Raw genomic sequence first — 12,909 nt, 5'->3', positions numbered from 1 at the left:
AAGTGTGAAAAGTGGTGCTATTCAAGTGATTATGATTAATAGCAAAACTGTCACTGGGCAACAGCTATGGCTGAGTGCCTGCATATTATGTTCCACTCTATGAAGCCATGTCACACTGGTGGTGGATTTGAGAGGCAGCGCATGCAAGCAAGCATCTCCAGGTCATTTACATTAAACATGTTGGACATGCTACACAGAATTGTATGTGGCATTGCAAACATTGTGGACAGGTCATCCATGACGCTAACTTAGCTTTGACAGAAAAAAACAGAGAGATGATCTTAACGGTTGGTGGGTGCAAACAACTTTAAATAAGGTTTCAGTCGTAGTCATCTGGACACTGTTTTCAGAATCAAGACATTTCGGCTCCTATCCGGAAGTCATTCTCAATTGTGAAAAAATGGGACGGGAACTAGAAATTTAAGCTACTCTGTGTTACATCCAGATAACTACGACTGAAACCTTTTCTACGATAGAACACTCCTGGACGAATGAGGGACTACACCGTCTAACTTTAAATAAGATATTTGTCATATAAATTGTCAGGCAAAATAGCCCATTAACCACACTGTAAAGACATTATCTCTTGTCTTAAATAATAAACCACCCCTGATTTTTTTTTTCCTTTTCAGATTTCCCTCATGCTCAAATCCAGTCAGCAAGAGAGGTATTTAACAGCTTGCTCCTGACTTAAAACCATGTAAGCTGCGGTGCAGGAGACAGAGCCAGCATTTACCTCTCAACCAGGCTATAGGTTGGTCAGGGGGCCCCGGATTCAGACTGAGCAGAGATCCAAGTGAGGCCAAAGCTGTAATTACACAGGAACAGATGGCCTTGCTGGAGGACTCTCCTCCCTCAATCCCTTCTTCTCTCAGACCTACTACCTGCAGCGCACCGAGCTCTCACTGTCCTCAAAGCATTGTTGCACATAGATTATTGTCCACAATAAATGGGGGGGCTGGCAGGTTGGCTTTACAGTTAGAGAGATGGTTGTGTTACCAGGGAGCCATGAGCTCCATCAGTGAAACAGCCAAACCATCATGCCTCCCATGGCTAACCATCTTTAAGCAGAGCATAAAACAATGTGAGTCCTAGAGCTGTGTGTTGTGCACATACCGCTGAGAAGACATCCCTGAACCTGCATATGTATTTGACAGCATTTCATGAGACAGACATCTATTGGGAATAACATGGAAAACATTTACTTTCTCTCAGATTTAAATGAACGCTGCGTTCACTGACTGCAGCCATAACAAAAAATAACACTATACAGTGTGGTGCAGTTGGCATTTTCTGAGAGTCTTTCTGTGGACTCCCATGAGATAAAGCTGGAGTTGGATAGATGCTTGCTGTGCTAGCCATGTCCTTTGTTCTGTCTTTGAAATCATGCAGGTGATTTACGAGGAATACGAATAACGCCTCTGCTGTGTTTTGCTGCGTATCAGTGGCCCAGTGCAGACAGAAGCAGAAACATATTTCAGTCCAACTCTGGTTATTCTTCAGGCGAAGACAATGCATAGAAAGGAAAAAGGAGACAAAAACAGGGAGAAACTGATTTCATTTACCTCTTAACTATAGCTTCATGCAAAGTAGGCTACTCAGGGGCACCACACAAATGATTCAGGGGCCCCAGAGCTCTGGAACAAAACAAGATATTGTATTTCAGCCCAATTGCACTGTTTTTGAAAAAATTTAAAATGTTTTAAAATGTAATGATTTGTCAAATCAAAGTGATATACTTCTCATCTGAGCGATCTGGCTACCAGATTCTAGATGCAGAAACTTCCTTTTAATCAAAAGCTGCAAAATGAAACTGCGCAGTCAACTGAAAACTACACCCAGATGACTGTATCGCAGAGGGAAATAAATTATGTTTCCCCCTCCCTTGTCGTCATGTGTGTTTGCTATAAAACTGTCAACCAGCAGAAGCAATTACAGCATTGTTGGCGCCAACTACACGCTAACGGTTGGCTGCTCAGTGTCATGGTTCAGTTCAACATCTCATCTATCAGGGTTGAAACGGCAGCGCTGGTGTCCCGCATGCCGTTACAGACGTCTCTACAGCAATCTCTCGCCGTGTCTAATGACCACAAGATCCCGCCATGTGCCTCTAGGGTGGTGCGTTACTTAGTGCTCAACAAGTATGGTGTCCACCTCTGTGGTTTAATGGCTGGCTCTTACTTCCCCATTGTGGCATTTCTCTCTGTTTAATGGCGGGAGGAGGAGCAGGCTCTCCATGCCCAATGAGACACATAGAGCTGTAATTACAGGCAGCCAGATTGGTCAGGGAGAGAGGGCAGTGCACACCTACACTCAAAACACATATTTAAGGCCCTACTATGTACAGTGGTGCAGAAAAGTCTTTTCCCCCTTCCTGATTTCTTTAACAAAATCCAAACCTACATGGCCCTGTGTGAAACAGTGATTGCCCCCTAAACCTAATAACTGGTTGGGCCACCCTTAGCACCCTTACTTCAAACACCCTTTGGAGTGGCCTAGTCAAAGTCCTGACCTGAATCCTATTGAGATGCTGTGGCTTGACCTTAAAAAGGCAGTTCATACTCGAAAACCCCTCCAATGTGGCTGAATGTGTGTGTTTACTTGTGTTATCTTTTACTAATATTTAAATTTGTTTGATGATCTGATACATTTAAGTGTGACAAAAATGCAAAAAAAGCAGAAATCAGGAAGGGGTCACTTTTTCACACCACTGTATATAGTTCATAGGGACACAACACACACACAGTACATCCACATGCAGGTCACACAATGTTATCTTTCTTACAGCAAATACTGTATATGGTACAATCTCTCTCTCTCTCTCTCTCTCTCTCTCTCTCACACACACACACACACACACACACACACACACACACGCTCCAGACACACGGTCCTGATGATTTATTGAAGCACTGAGAGGAGAAAAGGAGACGCACCAAACAGCAGTGATGGAGAGGGAGGGGGAAAGCCGTGGAGAGATGAAGTGGGGCGGAGACCTGGACAACTTGTCACAGTGATACTAGACAGCGTGTGAGTGGATCCAGCTGGGAAACTCCGCTTTCAAGAGAGAAAAGTAAGAAAATAAAGTAAAATGAGTTGCCTAGTTGTAAAGGTAATTACTATAACTGTAATCTGCAGCAACTTCAGGTTTTCTCCAGGTAAATACATCTGAAGAATAAGACAGTATGATACAGCTGCGGAGTAACCCGGAGTATCCCAGCACCTGTCATGCAGGGACTGAAAGGTTACAACACAGACATTTCTCACAGCAGCCGTTTTCACTTGTCAAACACAGGTGTAACAAATAACACTAATGATGGCTGTGTCATAGCCCTGGATTGTAGCGTGCTGGCTCACTGGCCCGGCTTAATGGCACACCTAAGTGAAAATGTTGTATGGAAATGTGAACATGCCATGGACACTGGACGCTACCTCGTTCCATTGTGGGAAGCATTTCAGGGAACTATATGTGATATAGTGAAAGAAAACTCACACTCAGAATTAGGACACTCAAACAAAAAGGTGGAGGGTAAACATGGTGCTCAGTGAAAATAGCTGCTCTGGAACATCTAAAAGAGATGCAGCCATTATAAATGTTATTACCTACCTGTGTTTAACAAGTTAAAAGGTCTATTTGCCAGAGTAAATGAAAAACCTCTGCAGGTGTCCAGAGCCTCTAAACCTGTGCTTTTCATGCTATGACAAATCAAAATGGTCTGGTGGTGTACTCTGTGGGAATTGTGTGGCAATTTTAATGTATAAACTAGTTCTTCGTGATTAGAAATGTTCACATACAACCCACTTGGTTAATTCAATCTACATGGAATATCAGGCTCCTTCATACTGCAGTACTGACTAATATACCATCATACATGACAGGTCTCAAGCTAAATATCTCCCAACATTCCCAACAGGTATAAAGTCTAATATAATATATAAAATGGTTGAAACAATAAAATGTATTAAAATTCAAGTCCAGAGGATAATCAAAATAACATTTATATGCATACCTTCATTAGCAATACACAGTAGGCAATGTAATAATATGCATTCAAGCAAACTAAACTGATATTCATATTTGAATGTGTCTTTTTGAAGGACTGTTTCCCTTCAGAGAACTTACTTGCTTCCTATATTTTATTCTATTGCCTGCAGGAATAAAATGCAGTAAAACAGGTTTTCTGTCTAACCCTGCTCTATCGTATAATATTGCTCCATATTTTATGTTGTGTTTTAATTTAGTATTGTATTGCATACATCTTCACTGTATTCTAATTGCATTTGATTAAACTGTTTTATACTGTGTAGAACTGGATCGGGTTGTATTCTCTTGCATCAGGTAGTATCATATTACATGAAGAAGTGATGTGAAGTAATTTTAATAAAGGTAATATCATATATATGAAATTTATAGATGTGTGCCTGAAGGTTAGAATTCCACCAGTTTGGAACTTGAAAAACATCCTGCTGTGAATGACTTATCCCTCCCTTGAGGTGAGCTTCATCAATCTTCCCCTGAAGAATAAACAGCCCTCGGCCCTAAAGGACACAGAAACGTCCAGGTTGGATGCTTCATGTCTGTTGGGCTGTTACTCATACATAACAGCTGGCTGCATTACATTACCACACAGATGGACATGTTCCTGTGGCCCATAACTTCTGGATAATGGATCCTCCTCTTGTTGAGCTTAACTGCTGTTTTATCCTCCTGTCATATGCTCAATTAGCTGTCCCTGGAATTCATCTAGGCTTTATTTTAGTACTTTAAGCCAAAGAATCATCAGTAAGAGAAATCAGCTGCCTAGGTCGGCTGCTTGCCAGACCAGGTGTGTGTGCGCCCACATACACACACACAGATAGGACCATGAGTTGAACAACATGGTCGTCATCTTACCATAAATTATATCAACCAGCTGATCCTCAGAGATCAGAATTTGCCCACCATCAGTTTGTCCTTTGAAATATGCTGCAGATGATGAGTTGACAATATGCAAATGGGAGGTCAAGGTTGTGGAAGTCATAGTTGATGTAAATTTGCATCTTGGCAGCTCTACTGTAGGATGAGTCAGGTTAGTGTTTTCCTCTGTTTTCCCTCCCTTCTGGGAGCACATGAGTGAGAGTGTTTTCCTCCCCCACCTGCTACATTTAGCTCTTTTGTGTGTGTTTTCTTCTTTTAACTTCCTACTTCCACAATCTCTGATTACATGATGAGGAAACAAGCTGCCGTGACTGGCATATTTGGCTCAGGAAAAGAAGGGGCATTGGCAGGAGATTGGATCATCTGGGATTTTTTTTTTTTAAGGATGATGCAATTTCCTGTAATGTAATTCAATCTAAATTTAGAATCAAATGCACTTAATGTTGCCTGACTCTGTAATGTCACACTATTAGCTACAGTGCAGTGTGTTTATTTACAGATGTTCTATTAATGGTATGGGCTTTTGTGGTTAGTGAAAATCTCATTCTCAATAGCTGACCATGTTTAACTTATTCTACTCAGTGGTCTTCAGCTCTTCTCTTTTTCTCACGTCATCTCTTTGTCCTCCACTCAATACCCTTCATTTCAGAAAGGCATCTAATATCCATACATCTATTATTGTACTGTAGCTGTTATATTGGCTGTTGTATTAGCTATTCTAATATTTCATGGTCTTGAATGACCTATATAATCTATTCATTTTGATTGTCCTGTATTTGCAACACAGTATCATGGCAGTAATGTCATTTATTTGAGTCATCGGTCCTTTAAACTACATTTGTAATTCAGATGATGTGTGTTTTTATCCTGAAGAAGGCAATATGAACAAAAAGATCAGAGTTAGGAGTGTGTGGCTGTCTCCAACTTCTTTCAAGATCTTAACTGACCACAATTCTTTCTAATCATTATCCATACCTTAACCATACTTAATTGCCACATGCAATTACCGCAATAACAGTTATCCAGGTATGCACAATTTGAATGTTTTATATGTTACACAAAACATATTTTTGCTAATGCAAAATATTTACGTAGGAACATAACTTCCATGAGTTTGGGTTGTTGTTGGAAGCTCTACTTAAATGTTTGACCAACAGAAAAACTGCTAAATAACACGCCAGGAATAGTTTGACATTTTAGGACATAAACATTTGCTTTCTTGCCGAGAGTTACATGAGAAGATTGATACAACTCTCATAACTGTATGATAAATATGAAGCTACAGCTAGCAGCTGGTTAGCTTAGCATAAAGACTGCAAACAAGGGGAAACAGCTAGCCTGGCTCTGTCCAAAGGTCTGCCAACCAACACCTCTTACACGTCATATCTTGTTTAATTCGTACAAAAACAGAGGTGAAAAACGACAGGCATCTTATTTGTTGGTGTGTTAGCATGAGTAGAAAAGCGCAGCATGAGACACTTTATGTTTTCAGGTGTTTTTTGTTTTTCTTTTGTGTGTGTGTGTGAGATTATGTTGTTTGGCTAACATAATGGAAAATAAATTGACCTTTTTCATGCCAGATATTTTGACTTGTCATAGCAGGAAAAGCACAAACAAATTTCATTATCAATTACGCTTGTGCTTTTCCTGCTATGACATGCCAAAATATCTGCTGTGAAAAAAACACATACAGTGACTTATCTGTACACTTCCGTTGCCTTGTCGTTTAAAGGATATTAAAAATAGAATTTACAGTGCAGACACATTGGTTGAAAGAGTCTGTAGATGTTCATACCTCAAATTGTACTGTACGCTAAAAAAACAAAAACACACAAAAGTATCATTATTAATCAGTCATGAAATCCCTGTGGGGCAACATGTTACCTTTTAAAGTGAAATTAAGTCATTGATCTGCCTAAGCATTATAACTCAGGACTAAAAATATCTCCCATGTATCTCATCCTTTTCTCTAAAGTTCTTCACTGTCTGTATCTTTTCTACAGTTTCTCCATTTCTTCATTGCTCTCTCACACCCCCGTTTTTCTGTCTATCTCTTGTGTCTTTCATTTTCTTTCTTTCCCTGTCTCCTTCAGAAACGGACTACAGCTGTAAAGAAAAGACAAAACGGTGACACTGACAAATGGACTTACTTTGTCTGGCCCTCTTGTGTCCCGGTTCCAGGTGATTAAATCCACTGTGTGGTATTCTAGCTGTGGCTAGAATACCAGCTTACAGTTCCCTACAGTATTACCCATGTCATGTACAAGTATACTTTCTAGCATTCGACTCATTACATTGACGCTTTAAACATTTAGCCAGAAATTAACTGCGCTCTGAAGTAACAGATGGCCCAAATAAAAAGCCATAAACGGGGCATTAAAGTTTTGGCAGGTGACATATGTTTTTGAGGGATTATTTCCTGCCATAGGCGTGCATTGCTCCCTGCAGGTGTCGAATGACTGACAGTAAGTAGAGCATAACTGATCCAAAAACACTCATCTCAGGCACCATGAAATCACAAAAAAGAGAAACTGTGAGCAAAGCCTTCATGTTTAGTGCAAAGGATTACAGTATCTTGTGAAAGTATCTGTAGGTTTTTTTTCAAAGAGTAAGCATCAAAAGGCAAACATGTCTCAGACACCATGTGCAGACACCACTAGGAGAATTCTATGCAGTAGGTGGGGAGGAAATCGCTTTTGAAACTTCTTCTATCCAGCATCGAAGTGGTTCTCTCACCCTGGAACTCAAAACCATACATAGGTTGGTATTGGTTAATACAATATTGACCTTTTCAGTCAACCCCATAGTTAAAACACCTGTCATCATTCTTTAATTTTAGGGATATTCTTTACATGCTTTAAAATGCCATCATGCGCTTAAGTATGAGTTTGGAATAAGGTTATCTCTGGGGTTGAATGTGTTCACGTGCAGTCTGATATGTGGTCAATTAGCCACTGGATGTCCTATTGCAAGTGCATTGGAAGACAAAGTTAAAATATTTGTTTAACGGTGCAAAATGTGCTTTATGGTGTATAGAGGGATGTAACACTTAAAGGGGAAACCCACCAAATTTACACATCAAAGTCTGCCAGGGCTTGGGGGGTACTACTAGATATGTGAAAAAAAAATTGTACAAAGCCTTTTGTGGCTCCAGAAAGAGCAGCGTGAAGTCTATTAAACTGCCTCATGTGACATCATGTGAGTCAGCGTCGGTTGGCTCTGAGAATGAATGAAAAATGTCTGGGGGTGTGGAGTTGGAAAGAGAGTTGGAAAGAAGTGAGCTTACCAGATCTCTGTAGCCCAATCTACATCTCTTCTTGAGGCTACGTTAGCCACTACCAGCATAACACACCCAAATCTTTGACCAAACTGTCAGTGGTTGAGTTGCATTATGGGTAATGTAGGCCTCAGGTTTTGACAAGGAAGAAGAATGCATGGAATAAAAACAATGATCCTTTTTTTTTCTCCGTCCATCGTGACTGACAATTTTTTAAAAGTGTCATGCTAAATCGGTGGAATACTCTTTTAAGAGATGATATCATTTTCACAGTGGTTGATATCAACCTGCAATACCAGTACAACACCCACCATGGAAGCAAACATAGCTGTAAACCAATGAAAATCATTTTCACATTGAACGCAGTTTTTTTTTCTTAAATGGCATCGATTGGTTTCTGATTTGCTCTGAGCCACTTAGGATGCAAATGACTAATTGACTGACTGACTGAACATGACAGAATTGTATGCAAACTTTGTCAAGCTGTTCCCCAAAAGTAGAGGTTTTCTTTTCATTTGTATATTGTAGATCTCAACACAAAATGCAAGAAAGCAGGTGCAATGAGTTTGTATGAATAGTAGTTGACAGGTTAGTTCTAATTACTTAAGTTACCTGAACCTCAAGCTTCAATTATAAAATAATCTCAGAAATGATAAACACTTGTTCTAAGTGTTAAAGGGATGCTTACTGGAAAATTGTTCAAAATGACCCAGATGTTTTAACACATTTGCACATACTTTATGCACATTGAAGAAAAGTAGACTTTTGTACAATATCTCACTAAATATATTTACATGACATACAATTCGCCATCAGTGCAATACATAGGAATGTTGCATATTTACCAAATGTTAGACTCTTTCCTTTATGAAGAAAAATAATTCAAATGACAGAAGCTGATATAACTAATGTGTAAAGTAACATGTGCAACTTTCATATTGGTTAACAGCTTCACAGGAAATAAAAAAAATAAAATCTTAGTACCACCCTATAAATAATCAAATATTAAGCATTGAAAAAGTAATAGATAACATGTACATATGTATCTTCATACATGTAATGGATTGCTTTTGTACAAATATTTTATATAACTTTGGCAGTTTCAGGAACAAAGTTATCGGAAAAATATGAAACAATAATATCAAACTGTCAGCAATGTCATGTAAGCTTGCCTTCCAAAGCTCATGTTCACAGTGGTCATTCAGAAAGGCTGGAAGCTGATGGCCAAAAAAAAGGAACAAAAAGCCAAAGAAAAAGAAAACATTTCCATCCTTTTTGCTAAGACTGTTAGCACTGGAGGCTATCGTCATTGTTGTCATGGTTATAAAATTACAAACACCTATGAAGGTTTACATAGCAGTCATCGCCATTTAAAAAAACATGGTCTATTTTCAGGTCGACTTAAAATACAAACAGTTTGAAGGCAAGGGGACAGGGCCCTGCTCGGTGGTCACTGCGGAATCATGGGAGAGACATGACCGAGAAGAGGACATGCACAACAGTGCTGTGTGGAAGAACGTGAAGCCAAAAAACGAGGGTGCAAAATGAAAGACTTTGCAACAATCAGAACGCCACATGGTCAGAAAATAACTTACACTGGACAAAAGAATCGAGCAAATTTCAAACATACTAAGTTCACCATAATTCATATATGTTGGTTTTGTTCTTTTTTTCACTGGTTTGGCACTTTATTGGAACAAGTCTCTGTTCAAAAAGACTAAATGTTGTACAAAAGGTATTTCATGTCTCGTTAACATAACTCGTAGAATATAGTACTTAATAGTAAGCATACGGTAAGTAAACACTTGTACATACTGTAGTTTTAAAATGAACATTCCAACAGATGTTTTACGCACATGCACAAAAACAAACAAACAAACAAACACATCTCTCTCTCTCTCTCTCTCTCTCTTTCTGCCTTGCCACATTTGGACCTCCTCCGCTTCTCTTTGGACAATCTCATTCTCCAGCTATCCAGAAAGAACAACTGTTGCTACTGCTCTGTCTCCTTTTTCTCTTTATCGCTCACTTAAGACAACACAACCCTTTTAATACTGCATTTTTGCTCCACATTATGACACTTCCTCCACCGAGCGTGTGTCCGTCTTGAGACGCACAAACTCTTTGGCCACCTCATCGTTGGTCCTTTGAGAGAGTATCCTCATGATGGTGAGGCCAGTTTCGTCCATGGAGATGCTCTTCATCAGGGGGTAGCAGGCGGAGCAGCTGCCCTTGTCCGCCAGCTCTCGGAGCTGGATGACTGTCATGCCGATGACGCGGTCCTCGCGGGCAAAGCAGTAGTCCTTTACTGAGACGTGCAACTCGTAGGCCTCCGGACCATGTTCATTACTTAGAACACTGGGAGAAATGACACGGAGAGATCAGAAAAGCTGAACTCAAAGAATTCAAATATGTTCACACGATGCAAAATTAGTGATGTTTTACTCTACTGTAGTACTTCAGTATTCAAGAAGGAAATTATTTAACCTGCATGGATAATATAAATCTCGGGTTTACCACATCATCACAGATACTGTCAAGTAAGTTGCAAGTCACTTAAAAGTATAATAAATTGACTTTGATGTACTTTTTTATTATTGTTCAAACTTAATGAAAAGCCTGAAGTCTCTTTCTGAAGAATTGTACATGAGTGCAAACCAATTGCTTTTTGGACACTGACATTCGGCTTTGTTCGCAGCTGAATATAACGTGTCAGTAAGAGACTCTGGCTGGGTGACATCTCCCTAGTGGAAAGCCGCCTTATTATATGTGTGGCTGTGATGAGACAATTCAGTCATGTTTTGCGAGTGAAATGAATGTTTCTATTCAAATGAGCCATTATCCTGAGCCAGCTTTTATTTTAGGCTGTTCTCTAATTATCTCCAGCAACTTAACAGCTTCTTAAAATTCAAATGACAATGCCAGGAGTGACTCTATATGCAGGCAGCACTGGGCCTGCCCTGATCACACTGGTGTTGCTACAGCTCAGTAGCAGCTCTAAGATCACTTTAGCTCTGTGACCTTATCTGGCTCGGCTCAGAGAATGACAGTGTTGAAGAGGGGAAAAGTCTATACTGTAGATTGCTAAAGCATTGCAATAAGCAGAAGTGCTGGTAAAGCAATTGCGTTCTATTCACTGCTTAGAACAATTGGAAGGATTTCGACAGCAAGGTATTACAGGTATTATGTGGTATATAGGTTGCTGGATAGTGTGCAGATAGTATACTAAATACCAGTTTGAAGGTACAGCAGGATAGAAGATACAAAATGTTGCACACTATTTTGTATGTTGTATGCAGGCAGGTAAAATAATGCAAAAAAATAATAATAATGGTGAAAATATAGTAAATAATGTAGTATGTGCTCCTCCTAACACGAAGGAAGCACGATTACTCACTATTGGAATGTTTCATTGTACTTTGGTGACCAATTGTTATTCTTGGTCTTGGTGCTGAATTTGCGCTTCTTGTCAGCCAGGTGTGGTCCCACAGCGTTGACCTCTACAAATGGCCGGAACATGGCGTTGGTTTGCCAGATGAGGTTGTTCACTGCGATCACTGAGAAATGCAGAGAAAATAATAATCAGCGACATCATAGATATAGTTTAGGAGAAGGTAAAGGAAAATCCACGTCAAACAGAAGAAACTGAGTATTCCTGGTCCCATTTTCTATTTTTGGAAGTGTATTTATCTTATTCCCACACTAACTGGCTAAATGTAGAAAATGTCATATTATGCTGAGCTACTGTCAGAGCAAGTAAAATAGAAGTCGATAGCAGAAACATTTCCACTGGAACATTAATGGTAAACATCCTTGGATGTCCGTGCCAATGAATCAAACTTTTATTTGCAGACTATTTCACACTGACATTAAAAAAGAAAAACAATGTACAGGGATAAATCCACCAAAGAGGAGACAGAGATCCTGATTGGCACAGCAGCTTTGACAGACCATGGTGCAATGGCATTCTGCAGCCACAAAAGCTGAATTTTGAGTTTATTTTTATTTTTTTGCATTTAGTTCTGTGGTGGTTCCAAACTTAATTCTGGGAAATGTAAAAAAATCACTAACAGAAATGGACAAGTGTAGAAAATGAAAGCTCTTCATCCTGTAATAATGGATTTTCCTTTAATAGAAACATCCATATATGATTTCCATAGTAACCTAAATGGCAATCATATTGTCATGTTACTGCTGTTGGCTGATTATAGCTGATTACCAGCTGTAGTGTATGTGGAGTTTTTGTTGCTGACATTATGGAAACAAAAATCAATAAGTGTGTGATTATGGAAATGGACTTCAAAAACCAGTAGGGCCTATTTAAACAAGGAAATGACATCTGCACATTTTTCTCCAGAACAAAGCATTAAAAATGAATGATACAGGTATTTGTAAGTGCATAAGGCAATTGGAATCTGCAATTATTTGTACTTTGATTAAAATGACGTAAATTAAGTTGTTGTATAATACATATCTACACTCAGTTAGTGAAGAGTCTGAAACAAGACTAAAAGTGTACAGCCATGCTAGTGGCTCTGTGAAATGTTAGTATGCTAACATTTGCTAATTAGCACTTAACACAAAGTACATCTGAAGCTGATAGGAATGTCATTAGATTTGCAGGTATTTAGTCATAAACAAAAGTATATAAAATTTTGATCTGATAATGGCACTTGATGAAAATTTAAGGGATGACCAAAGTTATAACAATTCA

The 12,909-nt window shown here is 39.3% G+C and overlaps 1 protein-coding gene across 5 annotated transcripts in view; it reads right to left on the bottom strand.

Annotated features, from left to right (window-relative positions):
• Positions 1 to 8,911: 8,911 nt before the first annotated feature.
• Positions 8,912 to 12,909, bottom strand: part of LOC122876750 (protein unc-13 homolog C) — a 108,389-nt gene continuing 104,391 nt past the window's right edge. For all 5 annotated transcript variants that reach the window (XM_044197420.1, XM_044197430.1, XM_044197459.1 and 2 more), the window contains 2 exons: positions 11,593 to 11,752; positions 8,912 to 10,553 (listed from right to left, as the gene is read on the bottom strand). In XM_044197420.1, the coding sequence (XP_044053355.1) occupies positions 10,268 to 10,553; positions 11,593 to 11,752 (446 nt within the window). In that variant the 3' untranslated portion in view covers positions 8,912 to 10,267. The remainder of the gene's footprint in view (positions 10,554 to 11,592; positions 11,753 to 12,909) is intronic.

Source organism: Siniperca chuatsi, linkage group LG1, assembly GCF_020085105.1.
Source record: "Siniperca chuatsi isolate FFG_IHB_CAS linkage group LG1, ASM2008510v1, whole genome shotgun sequence".
Classification (NCBI taxonomy): domain Eukaryota; kingdom Metazoa; phylum Chordata; class Actinopteri; order Centrarchiformes; family Sinipercidae; genus Siniperca; species Siniperca chuatsi.
The sequence above is the reverse complement of the archived record's forward strand: the minus strand, read 5'-3'. Positions and strand labels throughout refer to the sequence as shown.